Raw genomic sequence first — 25,516 nt, 5'->3', positions numbered from 1 at the left:
AACAGTTCTTGAAATCCATCAGTCTACATCATTATTTCAGTCAATGAAGGCCTGATTGACCGCCTGCCATTGCTATCCCTGGAGCCAGAACAATATCTTTTAACTTAATACAATTATTATTATTATCAGTTCATTATTTGGTCTAAATAACATAAGATATAATAAAATAAAACAAAACAATAGAGGTCGATGAGGACAGCAATGCCTCTTTGAAGAGTATAATCTCTTATTATAAACACTGCAGGTGAAGACGCTTTTAAAATGCCTGAGGAACTTCATTACCCAGAGAGCTCCGCCGCAGTATAAATAGTAACGAAAGGGGCGTTCCCTCGGTGACATGTGGAGGAGGTAAGAAGAGGATTGTTGCCGAGGACGCATTCAGCTGTCAGAGATAACGCCGCTCAGCCTGCTCTTACCTGGAGTTTCACCACCATGGACTTAACCGAGGATAGCGCTGTGGAAATTATCCTGTGCTGACCCACTTCTTCACACGGTTGTTTGCCTCTGCCCGTCTTTGACGCCTCCTTTCCTATCTGCCAGGTAAAGTCCCTCTCCATCCGTAGTTTTTTCCAGCGAGGTTATTGTTCATTTAGTCACTGAGCCGAGCATCCCTGTCAGGAAGTGGCCCACGCGCTCATTTGTTGCTGTTGTTGAGCTGACGCTCGTGCGATTAGAGAAAAACGAGGCGACATGACATTTAATGTAGCTAGCAGAGATGTTCGTGTCTCATTTCTCGCCGCAGAAAGCATTTTAAAAAGGTGAAATATGTCCCAAGACGTCAAAATCACGTGAGATGTAATGGAGCATTTCGGTACAGAACAATATACAAACTTTACATAATGTATTTGCTGTGCTTTGCTGTGAGTGGAGTGGTGCGGGACATCTGACTCTGGGTAAGTTAGGCTAAATATGACCTTCAGCTTCGTTCGCACACATTCATTTTGACAGAAAATAAACACATATTTGACTAAAATTGGCAAATTGTGTGCTTTCTTCGTTTTTAAGACGTCCCCCTTTGGATGCACAGCTGCTGCATAGTGTGAGTACACGTCGAAGTTCAAGCTGCTATTCTGGCAAAACGTCTGTGGTTTGAACGAGAACATCATCTTTGGCAGTAGTAAAAGGATTGACCGCGTTATAAACCACTTCACCTCTGTTCGTGCTGTTGAGTGCTTTCATGCAGGCTTTGATTCTCCCAACTTGGAAACAGACTCAAGGGTGGTGACCTAAATTGAAGGTGTATTGGTTTCACACACAGCTAACAAAAGCACTGTGCACAGAGAAACCTTATTTCATGTTCTTTGTAGGATTTCATTCATTGTCATTTTCTGATGATTCAGTGCAGGTGCTTTCCCCCAGATTTGAACAGTCGTAATAAGCTGATTAGTTAAGCACTCATTCATGGTATCTGTTAATTGTTTAGCCTACTATTCTTGGTGAAAAGGAGAAAAACATATTTACAAGATGCACAGGACACATCTTGCTTAGCTTTATAGCTCTGTTATGTATGTCTAATGTAAAAAAATATCAATTACTCCACAATTGTTATTCACAGTCTTACAGTAGGTGGTGCTCTGAGGATGGGCTAAAAAACATTCAGATGCTCCAAACCAAACAAACTCCAGCAGCTGCAATGTCCAGAGTCCGGAGATATTGTTGCCTCAATATTCCAACATGTGATCCAAATGTGATGATATTAACAGTGATACTCTTCAATGATGAATGTCACAGATTTCATGTTAGGAGAATATCCTACTCCATACTCCTTGTATGGAACCACTTCTATACCTCCAAAAATCTGACGGTCCTGTCATAGCAGGTACTGTAGAAATGTGCTCATATTTGGACATGCATGACAAAAATAGAAGATGTTTCTGGTATCTTCAGTATGATATATGTCCTCATGGAGTATACCGAGTCCATATTTGACCCTTATATGGCTCTTATCAACAGAACTCAGAATGTGCATCAGAACTAGTGCGTATTCTCCAGAGAATCTCAGAGATATGCAATCATAATATATCAGCATTCTCCCCTTTTGTTTGATAATAGTTCTAAGTGTGTGATCTGTCTGACTGACTGCTTTGAAGACCTCTGGTGTCAATCTTTTGCAGGTGTAGTCCGACCTGAGGAACCATGTCGGACAAAATGTCCAGTTTCCTCCATATTGGGGACATTTGTTCCCTGTATGCAGAGGGCACCACCAGTGGATTTATCAGCACTTTAGGGTAAGTCTGCTTGTTGTATGTGTGACTGTTTTACGACCTCCACTTCCTCATGACTTCACACTGCAGGATTCTAGGTGAGCTCACTAAACTGATGGAGCTTCAGATAATATTGTTCTACTGTGCAGAATACACAACTATTACACAATAGAGGCTCCAGAATAAATACACTAACTCATGTAATGATCTACACGGTTTTTGAGCCACAGACATGGCTTAGCTGAGTTCATGGGGAAGTTTGAGAGGTGGATTCACATAATGGATGGATTTAATACATCTGTTTGGCTGGTGGAAATGACCAAAGTGTCAACCTAAGCATTACCTATTTGGTCCTCTACATTATATGGCGAATACTAAGTTATCTGATTTCAGTGAAACAAGGGAACACATTTAAGGTTGGTAGATTATGTCGATTCATCGTGCTGCACAAATTCTAACCGTTTTCATGTCTCCATTATAGACTAAATGAAGGAATAAACTGATGTTTTTGTTTTTGATGTTGTTGGTAGTTGCTTCTCTAGGGAAAATGGAAAAAAATTCAGTTATCTTTGCGACAGCAGTGGCAACAATAATCCAACTTGGAAATGCGAGAGGGAGGGAGTTGTTCAAACTCGAGAGTCAGGCCGACCTCCTCAAAATGAATCTGGACTGAGCGCTCCTTTAGATATTTGTTTTGTGTAATAAGCAGAACCTATTTGTATATTTTAACAACAACTTTCAGAGCTGTATCTTGGGGTATTGTAAGAAAAACATATTCAACACAGTTGGCAGCCCTGTACACTGAGAGTATGCTGTCAACAACATGTCACGTTCTTTTAAATCGATGTTTTGACAGGAGAAACACTTGAAGCTTTTTTTCCACCCTCAACTTAAAAGTGAATTACTACCAAATGCATGTGCCTCATTTGCTTTTGTTGACATTGACTGCAGTCACATGACTATTTTAGCTTAGCCTGATGGTTTTGATTTATCAATGAATACAGGAAAGTATACTGAGTCCCTCCTCATAACACTGTCTGCAAAATGTTGTAAATAAAGAATACGGTAGTCTTATTTGAGAAGTGGTGGATCCTGCAGTAGTCACAGCCTTTTATTTCCTTTTCTATTGTGTGCTCGGTTGACACTCTGGATTCAAATTACCCTGTCTCTTCCTGCTGCATGCTGAACACCATTTATTTAAGCACTTGACTTCTTCCCTCCTCTCTAATTGTGGGCAACAAGTTAAAAGTGCATCTCATTATGTACAAATTTAGCAAACCTTGACATACTATTGACTGTCAGAACAGAAGGCTAAATGAAGACGATGCAGTCAGAGAGAGGGCAATCATTAATGCGATTTTCCCGGTCCAGCATGTGACAGCACATCCGGCCTGTCAGGCTCTATTCTTTAGACTGTCTTTTCTTGCAGCAAGCCTATCTCTTGCTATTTTCCTCCCAGGGTGTTTGTTTTTCTATTCCAAGGTGAAAATGAGCACAGCATCTGTGTTATTGTCCTCTTCTTCCTAAGTGCTGCAGTCATCCTGCTCTTGCCGTGTCACTCTAATATTTGCTACTAACCACAAGCCATGCACAGCCCTTCTCCTTGCCAGCTCTCGGACACCATGCTCTTTCACAGTTTAGCGTTGTGCGTCACCCACCATGGCAACAAATGTGTGCACCGCTTTGAAGACTGCCACCATGACAGTGCTCGTTTGTCAAATTTCCCACCTCATATTGCTATGCCCCGTAATCACCCCCCCAACAACAGCGCTCCTGTTCAAGAAAAGAGCTTAGAGGACAGTCGGAACTATAAATAGCATTATTGTATTAGGTGTTTTGCTGTCAGCATACTGAGTGTGACCTCTGAGAGACAGTTGCAACCACCTGGACCACTGCTGGCTCAAAGTGGATTCCACAGAGGGTCTTGGTACTGGGAGACAGGGATGTAGATATGAAGCTGCATCCAAGAATGTGAGAGGAGGTTTCTTCATGACCTTGGAAACTGATGACCATTGAAACTCCTGTTCTTTTTGGACCCCTGCCTAACAGTACATCAGTGTGATCAAGGCTATGATTCTCTATTAGATTGCACGATATAGGGCCTAAATTATAGGCCCGATAATGGGGGATTTGATATTAACGGCTATCAGCCAATAATGAATATGGCCAATACAGTTTTAAGTATGAAACCAAATAGTTTTTCATTTACTTACAATGGCTTTCAAATTCCCCATTGCTACATAAAACAACAACAGCTTCCAAGCTTGCTGGCAAGTTACTGTAGGACTAGAAAACCATAACAGGCTAACAGCTGTTATCTTTCCTTTTGCTGGGATTTACCTTTTTTTTTCTTTTTTTCTTTTACTTTTGCATATCTTTTTGGCCTTTGGCTTTACTGACAGTTCAGGTGAAGAGATGCCAGGAAACATGATGAGAGAGAGGGGGAGTGACAAGCAGAAGAGGGCGGGACTCAAACCCCGGACCGCTTCTGTATATGGGACACTGCTCTACCCACTTAACTAAACGGCACCCAGGGATTTTGCCATTTTAATCCCAGGACTCCCCACATGCAAACCAAGTTTCTCTTGACACTATTTTGCACCATGGATGCACCATCGCTGCATCCATGGTTAAACACTGCCCAAGATTAATTTAATTGGTTAAAAGTGTGTGTTCCCAAAACCAGAATAAAATTAAAAATAAAATCTCCAGAACTGACATAGTGCTGGAGAAATGTGTTTGGCAGTCTCATTGATTTAACAATTTCAGCATCTATACACTAGCTGTACGTGGCGGAGCGCAGCACACTATTGTTGCACGCTGGGTAGAGCCACACAGTGTAGTTTAGAGACCCAAACATGTGGCCGGTGTGGTCTTTTTTTTCTTTTTTCTTTTTTTTCTTTACAGTTTCTGAGGAAGACACACGATTCTCATTTGCAATACATCTTTTACAAGGGTTCTAAATAAAAGGAAATAATCTTAAGTTTTAACACAACAAATCTTAGAGCTATGGAATATAAAATCATCCATCTTTGGTCACTTCCCTCAGGTGTGCATTAGCTACAGGGTATGAACTTTTATAGATACAAAAATGAAGAATTATCAATCATTAGTTGATAAGCATGACAAGCAGGTGATTAATGGTTACAGTTATTGGCTGAGAGAAATTCATCTCATACCTTCCTACTTTTTATTCTTATAGAGGAGATTCTCTGTGCTTTCTACCATCATCGTGACACTGCTCCTGCAGTACAGTGTATACTGCATGAGCTATAAAAAGATGTAACTGACTGGACTGGCTAGAGCCTCCTACTGAAGTGTTGTTTTTGTGCTGATCTACTATCTCATAGTATTCCCAGGGGTTTCCCTAGAATTCCTTGCTATGATGGTGCTATCAAGTTCAAACAAGTGTTTATCAACACATTTTGTTATATTATCTGGAAAAATTGCAAGGTAAGTTTAATTAATGTTGCTACTGAAAAGGTAGCACTGTTGTTGAATTCTTTAAGGAAGGCCCTGAGTCCCCTGTTTTTGCACAGTGATGGTACAATCTATCACTTGTGCTCCAGTTTAGACAATCTCTAACCTCATCTCCTTCATTTGTCCTTAGTTTCTGCTACACCACATTTTTTCAAAAATAATCAATATAATTAGGCCATAATGCAGAGGAAACCTGTTACCCCTGCCCAAATCAGCTTTAATTTTGGTAAACTTCAGTATGTTAGCACATCATTTTGTAGTGTGTTGGACTTTCAGACTTATTCAGTAGGTGGAAGAGGTTTAGACAGTTTAGATCGCCTGATATCAGACCAATGCTTTGAACAAAGATGTTGGGCCGTATTGACCACAAGTGCATCCCCGTGTCTCCAACGTAATGTTTGATAGTCATCATGTGCTATGAATGAGTTGTACTTCTAAATAAACGGAACAGTTTTTATGTCCAATAAAGGTGCCCTAAGGAGTTTTCTTATAAACAACATTACATGGTGTTAGTCACCAATACTCAACAAACATTTGCAAATCCATCCATCATTTCCATCCATGTTTGCTAGCTTCTGTGATAGCTTCCTTTGCCGGCACATTGCTTGTGGAATAGTGTGACACAATTGACAGGAATGTCCACTGGTTTCTATTAGCTAAGTTATTATTCTCATTAAGGATTCTGTTACGACGGTATTATCAGTGTGCTCTGATTGTTCATGTATTGAAAATGAAAGTCTATAGAGCTGTATTGATTTATTACTATTTAAGGAGCATGTGTCTTGAGTGATTGACTCATCATAATGACGGCTGTTTCTCCAGGCTTGTGGATGACCGTTGTGTGGTACAACCAGACACAGGCGACCTCAACAACCCACCCAAGAAATTCAGAGGTAAGGTCTCAAAATCACATATTTCTTACTTAATATGATATTTTGATGTTTATGGTATACTACAATTTAGATTTTATGGCAGTTTAAGTCTTTATTTTAAACATTATTTTGCTAATGTCACTGTTGTAGTTTAAATTTCAGCTAAAAAAATGTATTGGATTATTTTTCCTGAAATATTTATTTTTTATCTGATGTGGTCCTAGCTGCTCTTGCAGAAGGGTTGGATAGGCATTTGATTCCCTAATATTCAAGGGAAAAAATGAACTATCCTTATCCAACTGTTGCATGGTTTGTTTGTTTGTTTGTTTGTTTTTATTTCTTTATTTGGCTGCACTGATGATCACATTACTTAAGGTTTGGTTGGATGAATCTGTTAAGTTAACTTGGGCATTGACATGTTAATGTAATAATGTAATAATATCATAACTAACAGCCACAACAGCAGGGGTAATATTTTGAACTAGTTGGTGTGCGTGTGTGTGTATGTGTTTCACCAAGGCCAGATGTGGTCCTGGAGACACCTATTGTAGTGGGAGGTGTTTATATTTCTGCCTGTGGACAGATGTTTATCACCATGATAGAGTCATGCATGCAAGATGCAGTAATCTTTACAGATGTGGAATTGAGACCAAAATTAAGTCTGAGTTCGATGATGGGAGTGGTCTGTGAAAGGCTAGCAGAAGTTGGGGGTAGGAAGTCGGAAAGGGATTTCGCTAGTTGATGACTGTCAGCGATCTGTAATGGACCATCATGGAATCCTTTATTGGCTCCAAACTAGTTGCGGACCATTGTGTCCTGGTTTCAGTCACTCCTGTTCACCCTAAGACATTACTGTATGTAAATCTAAAGGCTGTTTTGCAATTGGGATCACATCAGCCGCAAAGCAGGTGAAATAGGTGAACTGTACCATGTTTAATGCTGTACATTTCTTGTGTTAAACAAGAGATATTCAGCAAAACATATCAGTGCTTATATAGTTTAGAAGTTGGGAAATCTGTCAGGATGGTTAGGCATTTTGAAAAAATCCAGCGCAGTTCACCTGTTTCACCAGACTGTCATGTGTTCCATCGCACCAAACATACAGATTTGGTGTTGTGGCTGGTGTGAACCCATTGCAAGATGGTCTCTTGTTCTAACTTGTTTCTGGTGCTGTTAAATCTTTACTAAAAGTAACAGTAGAGTTGGTGGCTGAGTTGTATAGGAGACCATTTTGTCTTCAAAACAGTATAAATTATTTGAGGCATTTTTCTCTTTGATTTTGCTTCATATTGGTTGAATATTGTTGGTCAATAGTGCTTGCAGATTTTAGATAAAACAGTTGTGCTTTATTCCTCCCTTTATTAAAATGTGGACTCTGTGCAGGTCACTGAATTGGAAAAAAATGCCTTTAATTTTCCTCAAACCATGTTCAGATGACAGTGGATATGTTGGCCTAGTATCTGTTTTGGAAGGATCTATCTGAAAAAGGGGTTGACTGTAGCTGTGATGGCAAGCAGCAATGTCAGTGAGTGCTGTTGCATTCAGATATGCTCACTTGGAAGGAAATGAATGAAAACATTTGGGACACATTACTCAACCAGCTGATCCTCATTACAGAAATGGATCTTCATCTGACCAGCTGACAAAAGGTGTAGATAATAGTTGCTGCTGAGTGTATCAAATTGGCAGCCAGTTTGTACAAAATTAATTTCTAGATGTTTTGGCAGGTTTCCGACGGAAGTCTTTAGTAAATTTGAGAAAGTGAAATGACACGGTTGCCAATGTCATATCCATTTACTTGGATCAATATGCCTTCCAAATGGATTCAATTCAGATGACCTTATTGTACGTGGAAGCCTGCAGCATTTTATATACCATGTACCTGTCTTTGTCATAATTGGTGCTTTCATACTTGAGTGTGCCAGGAAGAGGGTAATGCACAAACAGACTCACTGAGCGGAGGACTGTTTTCTTTGAGGTCCTTTTACTGCAACATACATTTGTAAATGCATTGTCCCATGGTGTGATATTGTGTGTCATTCATTTTTGACACAACATGAATTAAATCTCTGAATCATATTATTTAGTATGAAGCCTTTCATGACAAAAATGCAGATACGACTAGGAACGTTTAGGGAATGACTTTCAGACAGTATTTTACACAGCTTTGTTTATATCGATGTGAAATAAATCAAAACTCCACTTGCTTATAACAAAACTAAAACTAAAATCCCAATATTGTCATTACTATCCTGTAATGTAATGCGACTATAGAATGTTTATTCTAAATCATCTAGCAAGAAATGACAGAGCTCTTACATGGTCTAAGTGCCTATCTTTATCTTTTTTATAAAGATGACCAAGGGTGTACAGTTTCCCTACCAAAGGCAGGAATTTTTTGACTCTTTTGTTGTGTAGACATACGTAAAACTCTTGTATCTACCACATGTAGTGCTTTTGTTTTTAGTCCTGGTTCTCAGAGTGAAATGTTTCTCTTTGGGACTGCCACTCAGATTTACACATCAGGCCCATCACAGCAAGTGCAGAGTAAGTGCATTCCTATAGTTTCAGCTTTCCCTTTCTTCCCTTTAAACTGTTGTACCTCCTTAATAAATATATATATATATATATATATATATATATATATATATATATATATATATATATGTGTATATGTATATGTATATGTATATGTATATATATATATATATATATATATATATATATATATATATATATATATATATATATATATATATATATATATATATATATATATATATATATATATATATATATATATATATATATGTGTATGTATATATATATATATGTATATATATATATATATATATATATATATATATATTGTATTTAATTTGGACTAATTTAAATCTAAATGAATTGGTGCATGGTGACCTGGTAAGTATGATAGCTTGGGAATAAAAATTACACATTGCTTGATTCAAACAAAGACTTATTTACAATATTGTCACAGGTTATTTATGTCTCTAGGCTGGTACAAGGTATCAAAAGGTTGTTTGGTTTTCAGGGTTTTGGACTCCCAAACAGATAAACTCTGATATCTAAAGAAACAAGACTAGGTCAAACCTAAAATAAGGATGGGCCGTTTATGATCAGTGTGCCATATTGTGGCCAAATTGTTACACGGATAGTCAGTGGTTGTGTCTATGTGAACTTCTTTCATCTTCCATTCTGTTAAGGCTTTAGTAGGGTTGGGCGATGTCTGCCGTGTTGGCATATGATGATCTCTACAGTGAAACATTGTGATGGACGATGAGATGTGTTGTGTATTATCTGTAGCCAGCGCCATTTCCCACCATTGCTCTGACATGAATCTCCAACTGTCTCAGCCAGCAGAGGAAACCCCTGTTACCACTGACATACATTCCTGTGCCAAGTTTAAAAGCATCCACATCTCTGCACCACATGTCCGTAACTTGGCTTTGTTCAGTTTCATATGCATAAAGCAACTTTGGCTGACTAGCCAAGGAAGCTAAGCTAAGAAAACTGTGTATGAAAATGGCATGACTGACAGAAACAGTGGTCAGTGGGAAAAGAAACACTGCTGCAACAAATTTAACTGAGTGTTGTGGGTTCGCTCAAGAAATTAGTGAATGGGACATGGAGATCGGAGATAATATCGGTGAGCAGCAACATACTTTAATTTCCTCTCCACACATTTCACAACAATAACATCATCTCTCGCCCTATGCCAACCCTGAGGGGACACGCCTCTTAATTGTGCTCTCTGGTGGGGAAGCTTTTGAAATGATATTATGATGGTCAGGGATTCATAGTTGGACGATGGCATCGATCATCGCTCCAACCCTAGGTCTGAATATGTTTTGTTCTTAAAGTGTACTAAGGTCACATATCAAATCAATCAAGCAACATTTGACTTAAAAAGATGTTAGAAATACTGAAGAACAATAGTTCTCACTCATCTTTGAAATCAAAAGAAGAGAAGTTTTTGTAAATGTTTGTAACAATTCTTGATATATGTTAACTCCACTTGCTCTTTCATCACTTCCTGTCCATGGATGCTTCTTGTTTTTGTGTGAGTGTTTGTCAGTCTGATTGTTGTTTGGGATGCTTTAGATAAGCAATATTACATGAGAGGGTGTGGTTTAACATCAATTGGACAAACACTTAGTAACAACCTAGCAACAGAGAAAAATTTCTAGTCCTTTTGGAGTCAGCCTTATGCTGACAAACTAAACCAAACTAAATAAATATCACACATATAAACACAAAACTGCTAAGCTAACTCATTCTTGCTATAATTGTTCAATACTAATAATAATGATAAGATTGTATTTTTTTAAGGGGACAGATTTAGAAATTTATATAATTTTCATATATATATAAACATAAACATAAATATAAATACATAAATAAATACATAAATAAATAACTGTATATTGGCTTTTGCTCCAACTCTGGCAGTTATAATGTTACCATGGAAATGGCAGTTATATTTTTAGTGATGAGTGAGGTGTGCTAATTTAAGCACATTCTAAATGTCTAGTTGGCCAATCAGATTGCTTGGTCGGAACTATACTTGTTGTATAACAGTGCACTCCATCGTGCCTCTCAGTGTATAAAGACTTGTTTTCTCTCCTCTGCTCTGCTGGACTGTTACAGTGTGCAACTATTGTCTCCACTTCTCACAGCAGTTGGTTCTACTGTATATCCTTCCCCCATGGTGAACATTGTGAATTGTACTTTCTGTGCCATCTGTGCACTGTGATGATTGAGCTCTGACACACTGGTGAGGTATGAAGTGGTTATTGATCTCTGGTGAAGTGGTAGTGTATTTTGTGTGAACACCCAGTGGGTCATGGACCATATACTGCTTTGCCCTTATTCCACTAGCAAGAGCTCTGAAAGGATGTGCCTACACTATTTATGTCACAATGCTGGATTATCTAACTTTGATACAGTACCTTGAAAAATATTGATATTCTATACCATTTTTTTTTATACCTGGGTCAAAGTTGTTGCTAACTTCGTGGCTAACCCCATGGCTAACCCTGTTGACTGTAACCTGTGGGTTGCAAGCAATAGCAGTTGCACATGCTTTTTCTTTCTTTGCAATTTGTATACCACATTTTACTTTGAAAAATGTCATTTTGCAAGGATGGTGGTCTTGCAATATGTTGTTTTTTATGATAACTACTTCCCATGCGGAGACCATGATGTGTGTCAATTCACTCTTCAAATATTTAAAATAGATAATTATTAGATTTGATGAGTACAGCCCTCTAAGCTGCAGGCATACTGGTTCCTCTGACTAGCTGAAGAAAAATCTATTTGGGATTGTCTGGTCTGAGGCTTATGGTGTGAAGCCTCTAGTAATAGCCTAAGGGCTGAACCTATACCCCTAGAAATTGTTGCAGACAAATAAAAAGATAAAAGATAAAAAAAGATAAAAGATAAAAGACCTTATGTTCGTATATCACAAGTGTTCCTGTTTTTCTCATCACTGGGTGTATCACTGGAAATAGGGCTTTGTAAAGAAGCAGATGTTTTATTGTTGTGATAGTCTGTCAGTGTGCGCTCTTTACATCATTCTGCAGTTCAGGTGATTCACTGCTCATTGGTTCACAGCAGGTGAAAAGTTTGATATTACACAAGGATTTTTCCTAGAACTTAGACAGCACTAACATGGCTGCCAGACCGAAACACATCCTGATGTTAGAACAGCATGGCGTGCCCTGCTGGAGCTTGATCACTGCATGACCAGTAAAGGTAAACAACTTAATTTTTTACAATTTTAGAGTGATTTCATACTCATTCACTCGTACCACTGAAATGAATAACTGATAAGAATAGTCAATTCTTAATGAGATACTGTAAGTGTGTTTAACACACACTCAAGAGACATCCTGATCCAGACCATTGAGAAAGGGGCAGGAATACGATCATTTAAAGAATTACATTTTCTCTAAATGATTTAAGTGAATTAAATAGACAAATGAGCTGGTTGGATGTCATGATTTTTGGGATATTGTTACATAGACATGTAAAATGATTCAGCAGCAGTTTTTTGACTGATGAACCTGTACGCTGGTTTTCAGGATTTAGTCTCATGAACCTGTTAGTTGCTCAATTTTACTTTGAAAACAGCTGACTGATTTATTTACCACTTCACTGTTAAAAGTCGTCCATCTTCTAAATCAGTATTTTTTTTCCCAGAAATGTTGCTATTAAATGTCCAGGAGAATAGTATGTTATATTCTCTGACAAATCTGGTGCATAAAAGCTGCAAACTATAACTCACTGTGTTATCTGTTGCTGGCATTAGTGTATAGATTGGCTTAAAAGCAGATGGGTAACGATATCTCTCTATAAAAGCAAGGAATGTCTGTCTGTCTGTCTGTCTGTCTGTGTGTGTGTGTTTATCAAATATCTCTGCGGATCAGGATCAGACTGACCTGAGACTTACAACATGGCTGCTGCGTGGTTCAAGGGTGTGCGACTTCGCATTTGTTTGGACTGCAATGACACCGTTAATAAATTATTTCATAAATGCTTTACAAATTCCACAAGCATTGTCCACCGGAGCCACTACAGTCACGTGCGCACCAGAGCCAATCACTGCAGAGCCCACCGCGACCCCCCACCTTAAGAAACAAGCAGATTTACACCTGCAGTGGCGCGAGCTGGACCAGGATTTTGCCGGCGGTTCGGTCCTGTTCTGTTTGTTGCATCTAAGCTGACTGTTGTGTATTAAAGGAGTCATCACCTGGTTTTTTACATATCCAGTCCCTCTTGGATCGCTTTGGATCAATTCTTAAAACTTATTAGAAAAAAAAAAAAAAAAAAAAAAAAACAAACATAGAGATTGTTCTTTTTCATACCGCGACTTTCTCACACGAGATTATGCGCGAGGTTTTGACCGGTCCGGATGTGCATTGCATTAATATGTAATGAGGCGCGCGTTGATTGGCCGCAGGAAGGACAGAGCCGGAATGGGGGGCGAGCCTGCATGCACACAGACTCCAAAACATAAACAGCCCCCTGTCATGGCGCACACACTAAATGACGAACCTTACGGAATTCAGGCATTTATGTACGAGCCAGAGTCGGAAACCGAACGGGAGAGTGAAGAGGCAGAGACGGTGGAGAGACACGTTTACAGCAGGATGTCTCTGAATGGTAAATTCTTTGTTTTTTCCTTCTTACTTTTCACACTCGTGTTTTACATGTAAGACCTGAGTTTTAATGCTGGTGGTGACGATGTCTGGCGTGAAAATGACAGAGAAATAAGCAGATTCGGCGTGCTCACTCTGGCTGAGGACGGCTGTGAGCCGATGCTTAATATGCAAGTAGCCTCCTGTGGTAACGTCACCACAGGAGCAGAGTCAAAATCTCGTGCTTTAGGAACGCGCACTACTGTGCGCTATTCCTGTTCGGAAAAAGAGCCAAAGCGAAAAAAATAAGCCACTTTCAAACTCCAGCTTTTCAGGCAAGTTTCAACAGAGGTCCAACACCAATATGCATGATTTAACGAGAGAAATTGCGATTTCCGGGTGATGACTCCTTTAATGAGACTAAAAGAGTCCGGACCGAGTCTGTTCGGGTCTGAGGAGATCCGGAGACGCGCGAACAACAAAGTGGAATCGGAATCTGTGGATGTTTGTGTGTAGCTAGCTGCTAGCTGCTAGCCCACCTACACGGCCCACCTCCCGAGGCGACGGACCGGACGCACCGGCACGTCCAAAACCGGACTTAGGGTAAATAATGTCCGCCAAGCTTTTTCGCGAACATTGCCGTCACGTTTTCTGGTGCAGGAAGAAACGGTAAAAACGGGCTTTTGTCACGAAAGTGTCCAAGCAGCAAGTTTGGTTGTTGAGGAACAGGAAGTTGAGGGACAGAGGGACGGAGGCGGTGATACAGACAGCGACAGAGAGATCGAGTTTTGAGAGTTGAGAGATTTGTGACATATAACGTGTTTGGAGTGTATAGTTAGTGTGTTATATGGTGTTTGGTGTGGTGTGTTTAGTGTGTAGTGTAGTCATTTTTTGTGTTGTGAGTCAGAACAAGGAGGAGACGGCTGAATGTGGAGCAGGCAGGAATGAGCTGAGGAGCCTGAGGCATTGCCTGCTTTTAAATGTAAACAGTTACATATAACTGTAAATTTCAAAAACTTGTGCAAAAATTTAGCAAACAACAATTTATATTTGCATTATAACTAATGCAATTGGTTCATTAAACTGTTTGTGATTTTCACAGTAAAAAATAACTTTATCCTACTTTTTCCTACTTTATGTTATTTTGTGATTTTAGGTCCATAGTGTTAATATAATATGTCAAAATAAAAAAAATAACTGTACAGTCACATATGTGAGGTTGTGCTGAAAATAATGACACCAAACAAGACAAGGTAAATAGTTCTTAAGGTGAAGTAATATAATGGTATAATCAAAAGTTATATCCCTGATGTCCCACCTTCAGACACAACCTCATTTTGCCATCCATGAAAAAGCTACTGAACCTCCCACTTTTCCATAGGAATACATGCTTCCTACGGGCAGTGCACTAGTGCATTTAAACAAGGCACTACCTTTTCATTTCAGCATGCAAAGAATCAACTTCACTTGTCTGTTTCTAACTGTGCTATTCAAATCATATTCAAAGAAGAAGAGCAGTAACAGCTGACTAACCCTGCCTGCACTCAATGTGCTGTTGGCCTATAAATCATGTCAGTAGTTTATTATAGGCCACTCCCATTGCCACATCCCCTTTTTAACCAACTGGCCAAATGTCAGCCCCCTGCAGAGAAAAGGTTGCTAGAAGGTGAGGAAAGTGTTGTGGACAAACTGACATAGTGACCTATAGAGATGCTGGTTGCAGCTGTATGTATGGCCCTGCATGTCATACTGTATCTCTTATTTTGAAAAAAGCTGTTTGAGAACATAGTCTCCAGATTACAAGTTATGGCACATTTGAAAATGCATTGTATTAAATATCTATGATAAAGTCATATAAGTTTCATTTATGTAGGATGATATAAAATATCCATATTTGCATCAGGGGGCTTTAGCATCTGCACAGGGTACATCAGCTTCTGGCCTTGAGGCATAGATTCGGATGAGAACAAACGCCTTCCCTTTGTCCCTTTTAGCAGAGAAATAATGAAGATATTATGAGGACATGCTTAACTGTACCACAGGTTGTAGTCTTACCCCTCTTATTAAGGCCAGTGTTGAACAGAAGCAAAGTGTAGCAGGACTAAAGCCTTACGACCATGTAGCACCACACTTGAGCTATTTAGATAGTCTGTAACACGGAGAGCTGTAAAACTGCAGTTTAAACCTCTGTCTCTCTGATCTGAGTGGCTGATACCGTACATAAAATTAAGTATGTGAATATGTTCGTGTGTGAGTGTGCGCGCGTGCATTTTGAGAAATACAGGTTGATTGCTGATGCTGATTGCCTTGTTAGAAAATTATTAGCAGGGGACCCCTGCACATTTCTGAGTGCTCACAACCATTGCTACAGTACAGTAATATACTCTGGATTAATTTTGTTTTAAATGTAAAACTCTTCCATAAATAGCTTAATATTATAGAATTACAGAGATTACATGTTATGATGTCAATTTACGTTTGTCTTACTTAATGCATCTTGTTTGTGTTTCAGATTGTGTGCTGTTTGTGAGCATTGCAGGAGTGCTGCAGCTGTTATTCTAGTTTTTTACAGAAGGAAGAAAACTGTTTATTTAAACAATACCCATGCAGTCATTACAAGCCCATAAAGTACGAAATAGGGATTATTTAATTAGTCCAAAGCAGTTGCAAGGAAAACACTTGAAAACACAGCATGATATTGTCTCTGGTAAAACACAAAGTTGCTGAAATTTTAGATGCTGTCTGTTAGGCTTCTGCCACGTCCCAAGTACAACACACAGACATCCAGAAACAACTGGACAAATAAAACCAAACTATCATCTTTACTAGGTAGCACCAGGCTGACTCTTGAGTCAGAGTTGAACTTCAACATTTATATTCTACAAGCAAGTACCTCTGAGGTCGAGGTTTATTTATTATTTGTGTGACAACCTCTGTTCTGCAAGAACAGCATTTTATTGTACTGGAAGACTTTTCACAGTTAAACCTGTCAAATACAGATGTGACTGCAGTGCTATTATTGCCTTACATTTAGATAAATCACCCCCTGTTCTCTCATTCACTTCTCCCTGTATAATAAGCCTGTCATCCCTGACAGGTGTAAAGTCACTCAGCTATAATTCTCACATCTATAAAATGTGACACAAGTCACGATACAGAATATAAATTTCACACTCAGGATTTGAGGGACTGCAATAAAGTGACCTCTGTATTGAATAGGGAGTGATTTCAGCCACAGCTAGCTACTCTGCTAAGTTAATCATTTACCAGGTGTGCCTGCAGGGTTTGGTGATGTTTTTGGTGATGATAAAGTTTGAATTTGACAGCCTTGTAAAGTTTGTTTAGCAATTTAACCTAGATGAAATATACTACCTACAATTATTAGGGTTAGGGTTAATATTTCAACTGTGTTCCTTCAATGTTTTCTTGTTTTCATTAAACATAATTTAACAAGTCTTCATTATTTTGTCATCACTTTATAGTTTTGTGCTGTGAATGTACCCTCTGCTAAGTAGTCCCCTGCCCCAGTTTATTTCTCCACAACCCCATTTGTTCATTACTAGCAGACAGATGTTCTCCCAGTGACCCATTTTAATTTTTGGTCCTTTGTCTCCTCTCCTTCACCCCCTGCCCCATGATTGCTAATCACTGGAGACTCCTCTGTTGGCCACATTTCTGATGGATGACTATTTTTATCCTGGTTATAGCTCATCAAGGTCCCTTCTACCAGTAAGCAAACAGGACAAGGAAAATGGCATATGTCATTCTTTCTGGCAAACGGGGTTTGTTTAAAAAAGCACATTATTGTTGGACAGCTGCACGAGTGAACCAGGAACAATAAATATCTTGACTGAGACTCCATTGTTAAAATGTGTATGTGAGAGATGAGGTGTAAGGATTTGGCAGGAGGTTTGTACTGACTGTGGGTGGGATGTCTGAAAGCATCAACAGTACAAATAAGGTGACTTAGTAGCTGTCCCGGTTAATCCACAAGTTTCGTGGGTGTTGTCGAGATGCCAAAGAAAAGTTACATTTCTGTCTGTCTGTCTGGTTGGTGATCTTGCCTTGTTGCCCTTTAATAGCCACATCACTGGATCTGCAACATTGCATAGCCATAGCCATGTTCACATCATATGAAGATTTAATAAATTCATAATATTTTGGTGTCAAGGAAGCCTTCAGAGAAGAGTTCACAGAGGGTAAAGAAAATGAAAGTGTTTCTCCTGTAGGCAGTATGAAAGCATTTTGATATATAATGCGTACAAATGGAAGTTGTTGCCTAGTTGTGACACTAAAGGAAAAAGGTTGATGCAAATATTTGGATTTGTTTGCTGCATATCCAAGTCAAGACTGCCCAGCTGGGCAAAACTGTTGTTAATCTTTCGCTTTAATGTTGATATGGCATTATATAAGCAAATCTTGCCGATTCTCAGGCGAAGATGGCCCAGTGCAATTTGTGAGTAAAGTTATGTGGTCTGACTAGCTAGGACTTGTCTGGTATTGTTTTTGCCAGAATTTGTGCAGGATTTACTGCTTTCTAACACAAAGTGAATCACATATACAAAACTTTGAATTAAGCAATTAACTCATGGTTACTCAAGGTATTAACATGGAGTGTTAGAGTGCAAGATAAATTAGATGATTTTGTTGTCTATTTCTTTCTCATTGCTAATATTCCTTAGGTAGTGAGGTATTTGTTGAGAAAAAGTAATGCTCTCTCTTCTTGTCTTCCTCAGACTGCCTTTTCAGACTGTGTCCCATGAACAGATACTCAGCACAGAAACAGTTCTGGAAAGCGGCCAAACCTGGAGGCAACAGCACCACCGACACAGTTCTCCTCACCAAACTCCACGTACGGGCCCTCCTCACCTTTATTTGTCGGCTCTTTGACCTTTTTCACCGTGATAATATGGATACATTTTCAAGTGAAATAAAGCAACAGTTTGTGGTCCCTTCTCTCTGTTTCAGCATGCTGCTGACCTGGAGAAGAAGCAGAATGAGTCTGAAAATCGCAAGCTGCTGGGAACAGTCATCCAGTATGGAAATGTCATCCAGGTGCGTTCAGGAACCAATGAGATAAGGTGCTTTGGTTAAGAGAACTGCAGCAACATGTTTGACACAGTGTGCCTGATACTATTGACTTTAATTCTGTTTTAATCAGAGAAGAGTTTTAAATAATTGCCTGAGCATAAAGGTCTTCTGTAAAGTTGTCTGTTGTAATGTGTTATCTTACTTTGCTCACCACCCAGGAATAGTTTGCACACAGGTATGAAATCATCTAAAACCAAGAATGGTCATGCATTCCTGCTCAAACATGCACACAATGCATACAGTGTAAGATGTCCTAGATGCAGGGCACTTTCATTCCAAAGATAAAGTGAACACCAATTGGTTTCCTGGTTGGCCTTAGGAAATACTTGATAGATTTCAGAATGTCATTGCAAAGATGGTCTAACTTTGTTACATATAATATTAATAGCATCTAATACAGAGAGGTGCACTTAGAATTTTGCATCCAAGTGTCATTGGGTCCACTCTGCAAACTCACTGATTTTAACACCATTAATCAAGTTATAGGATTAAGCTAGGCATTAAGTTAAGTTGGCTGGGGATTCCCAAAAATATGCAGCGCTTATAGGATCCAGTCTAGTTGCTAATAGATTATTTTTGACAGGTCTGGGAACTGCTGATTAAACCGATGAACCAGCAGAGGTCATGGGAAGCATTTAGAGAAAAGAGATTCCTAGTAGTTTAACAATGTGAAGATGCAGTAAAGGCACCAAACAGTTGTGGAGATGCATATTTTCAGTAAAGCGTTCCCTTGGGTCCTGTTCTGGCCAACTGTGACATATTTCCATCCTTGTTCCAGCTTCTGTCCACTTTTTCAAGAATATGTCATTTATAGTAACCATGTGTCTTGTTACCATGTATTGCTGTTTCTTGTTTTATCAACAGCTGCTGCACTTGAAAAGCAATAAATATCTGACAGTGAACAAGCGCCTACCTGCACTGTTGGAGAAGAATGCCATGAGAGTGACTCTGGACTCAGCGGGAAATGAGGGATCCTGGTTCTACATCCAGCCTTTCTACAAGCTGCGGTCCCTGGGAGACAGTGTGGGTAGAGTGGGGTGTGGGATTGAAGTTAATTATGTTGCATTGCTTTTCACAGGGTTTGAAAACAGAAGTCACATTGACACACAGACAGCTTGTATTTATAAGACAGAGGAATTAAAGGTAGAAGTCAATCAGTCTAGAATTCCTTTTGATGAGTTGTGCTTGACTTTCCAGGCATGAGGAACTGCTGACAAACTGAATGCAATCTGTTTTTTTAAAGATTGTTTATGAGTTGTTTTTGACAGTCAATAAATATGCAGTTTAAGATACATGTCCAACAAGGCAAGCTGAAAGAGAAAGGGGAGAAACCCCTCTGAACATGGTTGGTTATCTACACCGGCATTCATTTTAGCTACAAAATCCAGATGTCTTAGCATCTTGGTGGTTCGCTCATTAACATTCAGCTAGATTAGTTGGATAACGGTGAACACCTTAGGCATTAGGATAAGACTATATTTGGGATTGTGTAGTAGTGTTGATGACAGAACATAATGATATTACATTAAGTCTGTAATATTTACTACCTCAGAATATATCAATCAGTCAGTCAATTGTTCCTCATCTCAGCTGAAGGCTAGTGGCTCGAGGCTGTTAGGGCTGGGTTTTGGCAAAGAGCAATCATTTGTGGGATAAAAGGATTATATCTGTGCTATACGGTACAACCCTATATTGGTAATCATGTCTTTTAAGGATGTGAAATATGGCGCTATAGACTTGTGAACCATTGCCGATCATGCATGTCGCTGCAATCTCTGTAAGTGGCTGATGGAAGTTGATAGAGTTAAGATGGCAAATTTGCTAATTAAGTTAGAGGTTATTAATCCCCTTGTGGAAATTAGGGGAGGCAACGGTTAGGGATCGGGAGTAACTGCAGTTTGGGGCCAAGTGTCTTGGTCAAGGGCGGTGGAAAGAGAAGCTGTATGAAAACTGCTGTTTCCATTTGTGGTTAAATGAGCAGTTTTTCTTTTGTCAATTAATCAGACATACTTGCTTCTATAATGTCATTGGACTGAAACAATCATAAAGCCTCTACAAGATCTCAATGTCAAGTTTAATATCCTTTTTACATTAAAAAGTCATTTTTTGTCTGCTTGCCAGCTTGCTGTGGATCTCTTACAGAGTTCATCTTAGAGTGTGTGCACGAAGAAGTATGAGCAAACACAAACTTATTACTGATGAGTATGCCAAAACGTATTGGTGCTTGCTGTTCACGTCTTCACATACAGTATTTCTTTGTGGTTGGTCAGTGATGCTCTGGGTCAGGACTACACCTGTCTGATCCAGTCGTTTCATACACAATATGGTCCACGGCTCCCTCTAGTGCTGATGTGGTGACTAGCATGATCCAATGTAAGAAGGTCTCCCTTACCTACAGTTTGTGCTCACCCTGTGAGGAAAGGGAAATGTAGTGTTGAAAAATGACGGCTAATATCTTGGGACCTGACATACTTATGGTTGTGAGTTGGAATTTAATGCTCACTCCCACACAGGGCCCCCCTGAGCAGCAGTATTTCATCTTGTCTCAAGATGTTCTGTTGCCCTTCACCCAATGATTCTGTATTTAAAGATGGTACTTGAAAAAGACATTTATGTTTTATTGCGTTTTGCAACATGGTGTCACTTCTTGATTCTGAGTGGCAGTAAGTGATCCAAACCCAGTTCTCATTTGAATGCAGTATGATCCATGTATTTATATTGCCCCTGCAGGTGGTGATTGGAGATAAAGTGGTCCTTAACCCTGTGAATGCTGGACAACCTCTACATGCCAGCAGCCACCAGCTTGTTGACAACCCAGGATGCAATGAGGTACATCAACACTTGTTGCTTTACAGAGCTTTACAGAGCCTGCATTGTATTGTAATGATAAAAAGTCTTGGTCAGTGTTCACAATTTACAATGTTCACACACGCCTCTGTTTCTCCTTTCAGGTTAATTCTGTAAATTGCAACACAAGTTGGAAGGTTGTTCTGTTCATGAAATGGAGTGACAACAAGGAAACAATACTTAAAGGGGTAGGTATCCTCACATTTCTGTATAGATTACACAAAGCAGAAAGACATTAAAACATGGTAGAAACTAAAACATTGCAAACACAGTATGTGTTGAGAAGACAATAAAACTAAAGCAAAATATTGACAGAAGAGTAAAAATTTCTGCTTTATCTGTTACACACTATTCATGTACTTGTGTCTGTGTGTGTGTGTGTGTGCGCCTTTTGTATGTGTGTATGTGTTTAATTTCAGGGTGATGTAGTCCGGTTGTTTCATGCAGAGCAGGAGAAGTTCCTCACTTGTGACGACCACAGGAAGAAGCAGTATGTTTTTCTAAGAACAACTGGCCGACAATCTGCCACTTCTGCCACAAGCAGCAAAGCACTGTGGGAAGTAGAGGTTAGCACAATGTGTTCTCCAGAAAAAAGCTCATTTGCTGTCGTTTGTGCCTTTTTAAGGCTTTCTTAAAATTCAGTTTTCTCGTTAATAACCAGCGAGACTGCCCTTAAAACTGCCCTTATCACTAGAGAGAAGGCATTAAATTGTTAGGAAATATATTATTACAGAAAATGATTATACTAGAATTACACAAAAATGCATTTCTCTATACCAGTTTGACATGGAAAATTATTAATGCCTACTTTTTGATGTCTTTTGTCATCATCAGGTTGTCCACCATGACCCATGTAGGGGAGGTGCAGGCTACTGGAACAGCCTGTTCAGGTTTAAACACTTAGCCACAGGGTGTTATTTGGCTGCTGAGATGGGTGAGGTGTGTACTTTTTAATTTTGTATTTCTCTACACTTTTAAAATTCTGTAAGTAAGTGAAGGTTTATTAAGTATAGTATCCTTCTCAGAAAAAGTTCACAAGTGCTTCACTAGGGTAGAAAAGTTGAAAAGAGGACGATGAGAAAACTATAAAAAGAAACGATAAAACACGAGCAACAACAGACCCTATAAACCATAAAAATACGCAGCCCATTTCCTTTCATATGCATGCAACAGTATGGATCTGATATAGTAACATTAAGGTCAGTTTAATCAGCTGAGTTCTCTGGCACAGTTGGTCTATATTTTTAAGGGAAGGTTAAAGACACACCTTTTTAATCAGGCTTTTAACTAATATTTTAAATTCTTATTCCATTCTTATGTGGTTCTATCGTATTTTATGTTGTTGTTCCTATCTTGTTTTGTTTTTGTTTGTTTTTTTGTTTTTTTAAACAATTTTCATCTTTAAATAATTTTTTTTTAATTATTTATCTTCGATACTATTTTATTTTATTTATTATTATCTTATGCATTTTATCCTTTTAACTGTTCACTTCTTTAAATTATCTTTTGTCAGGGTTTTTATCCTATCTTATGTTTTTAGTTTTTAAGGGTTAACTCCAGAGTTTCCTCAGGGGGGTCCTCCACACTGGGAGCTGTGTCTGGGATGCTGCTGGGGGTGCTGTCCCTGGGTCCCTTTGGCCCAGCCATTCGTTGTCTGTCAGGGTCGGGGGGCCTGGGCACTGGTGCCCCCCGTGGCACAGCCTGTGACTCCTCCCAGTGTGGACGGCCCCAAAAGTGGCGTTTCCTCAATCCTCAGTGCCTTGCCATGTCTCCTTATTTCCTGTAGTAAGTGTGTGTGTGTGTGTGTGTGTGTGTGTGTGTATGTGTGTGTACGTATGTGTGCATGTATATAGTACGGAGGGTGGGAGGGAGGGGCTTTCTTTATTATTGTTTTATGTTTCCTGTGTAAAGCACTTTGTGCTACATACTCATGTATGAAAAGTGCTTTATAAATAAAGTTGATTGATTGATTGATAGAGACATACACCAAATTTGGATGCCGGGTTCAGGGACCACAGTGTGAAAATAATAATGCTGAGGAGGGTAATTTGACATGTGGTTTTGTTTCCCAGGTGAATCAAGACTTTGAGGAGGAGAGTGCCGAGCAGCGATCCTCGGTAAGACTTCCTCTCTTCTCCTCTGAGTGCTTAGCAACGTCACGTGGGTCTCCCGACTGCTATTGATCTAAAATGTTCAATAATGTGCTGGGTCTTTGCTTTCTGCTCTAGGTGGTGGACTTTACTCCCTTTAATTTCCAGGTACTGTCATATAATCTTTACTTGGCTGCAGCAACATAGCACAAAATCATTGTGTTGCCTACACATGCGCATTACCACCTCTGCTGCTTTTTTGTCCAGTTTCTCTTTAATCATCAATAACTCTTTTGATTTGGTTTGTATGTGCCTTCATTTGCGTAGCAGTAGATCACCACAGGGTGTCCGCGTGCCATGGTCACAGCTGATGTATGTCTCACCAAAAATCACCATTAGGTGGCAGTGTTGTACGGACTAAATGGCAGTGTTGCCTATACCTGTCGTTGTCAACTATGTGCCAACAAGACCAAATAATGTGCGGAGTGACGACGGAAGTTTTCACTGATCTGAACTACTTCCAGAGTCAAAGCAAGAGAATCCAGAGTCAAAGCAAATCTGTGAAATTAACAGCAGTGGTACCTAGTGGGCTAAAATGAAAACATGCACACTCCGTGGTCTCATCATTGTCCAGGATCAAAACCGTATTTTATCACTGGTCTTTGTATATTTTGTGAACATTGCTGCCGTTTGGAGCCGATGCTTTGCTCCCTCTCACTGCATGTTTTCTTGCTCCAGCTGGATGCAGATAATGAAGCATTACGAGGTCGTCTGCGAGCTCCACAGGAAAAGATCATGTACACTTTGGTGCCTGTTCCCGATGGCATGGACATCTCCTCAATCTTTGAGCTGGACCCCACCACTCTGAGAGGCGGGGACTCCATGGTGCCCAGGTAGAACATAACCAGACACCAAAAATATAGTTCTTCTGCCTAGACTCATTTGAAACATCCAGATATCACAGAGGATACAAACATGATAAGGATACAAACATGACTACCTGTGTATGTAATACTAAAGGCTGGCGAACATTCACACCATCAGTGTACAAACAGGCCCAAGACTGCTAAGAAGTGAGAAAGACCTGACATTAAAATATCAGAGATAACGTCAGAGACCCCTCAGTTTGAGCTATATCTGTTCTGTAATGGAAACATAACATCAGGGATGTGGGAAAATATGGAGGTAAACGGGTGAAATGAAAATGTGTCAACACTGCAATCTAATCAAGACCACAGTGATGTCAAGACTACAGAGACTCAAACAGTGGCTGGTATCATTTGACTCATGTGTAGAGTCGAAGGGGAATTTGGAAGATTACTAAGAAGGCAGTTTCGGAGGTGATGACGGTTTGTTTTGTTTTGCAACTCTGACCCGAGCAAACAGCTGGTAACCAAGACACAAAGAAAGGGTTCCTGTCCACTTATTGACTCAATGATCAAACGAGAGATTATTGTTTGTGTTTGGTTGTTGCAGGACAGATGGCGGGGGGACATGGTGTTAGTAGTGTGGTCATATAGTTTGTGAATTTTTTATTTTATTTATTGTAGGGATCAAAAGTTTATTATTTTCTGTGGCTTTTCATTGGCTAGATTTTTGTTTTCTATTTAGACTTTATCCTGTGTGTAGTCAGTTCAACATTATATTTAAGAAAATCTTTGACTGTATTGCAATATGATTCACATTTAGTGCAGATGATCCGTTTTACATCAAAATTTTCATTTTCAGTGAAAAACAATTGAAATCATAATAATGTGACAATTGTTTGGGTC

General features: G+C 39.4%; 1 protein-coding gene across 1 annotated transcript in view; it reads left to right on the top strand.

Annotated features, from left to right (window-relative positions):
• Positions 1-323: 323 nt before the first annotated feature.
• The window catches only part of itpr1b (inositol 1,4,5-trisphosphate receptor, type 1b), a 92,197-nt gene continuing 67,004 nt past the window's right edge, over positions 324-25,516 (top strand). The window contains 13 exon segments of the mRNA XM_030419639.1: positions 324-540; positions 2,115-2,228; positions 6,507-6,577; positions 18,453-18,568; positions 18,685-18,771; positions 19,672-19,830; positions 21,538-21,636; positions 21,759-21,842; positions 22,074-22,220; positions 22,489-22,593; positions 23,727-23,771; positions 23,883-23,912; positions 24,483-24,637. Coding sequence (XP_030275499.1) covers positions 2,137-2,228; positions 6,507-6,577; positions 18,453-18,568; positions 18,685-18,771; positions 19,672-19,830; positions 21,538-21,636; positions 21,759-21,842; positions 22,074-22,220; positions 22,489-22,593; positions 23,727-23,771; positions 23,883-23,912; positions 24,483-24,637 — 1,190 coding nt within the window. The 5' untranslated portion in view covers positions 324-540; positions 2,115-2,136.

Source organism: Sparus aurata, chromosome 6, assembly GCF_900880675.1.
Source record: "Sparus aurata chromosome 6, fSpaAur1.1, whole genome shotgun sequence".
Lineage (NCBI taxonomy): Eukaryota > Metazoa > Chordata > Actinopteri > Spariformes > Sparidae > Sparus > Sparus aurata.
The sequence above is the reverse complement of the archived record's forward strand: the minus strand, read 5'-3'. Positions and strand labels throughout refer to the sequence as shown.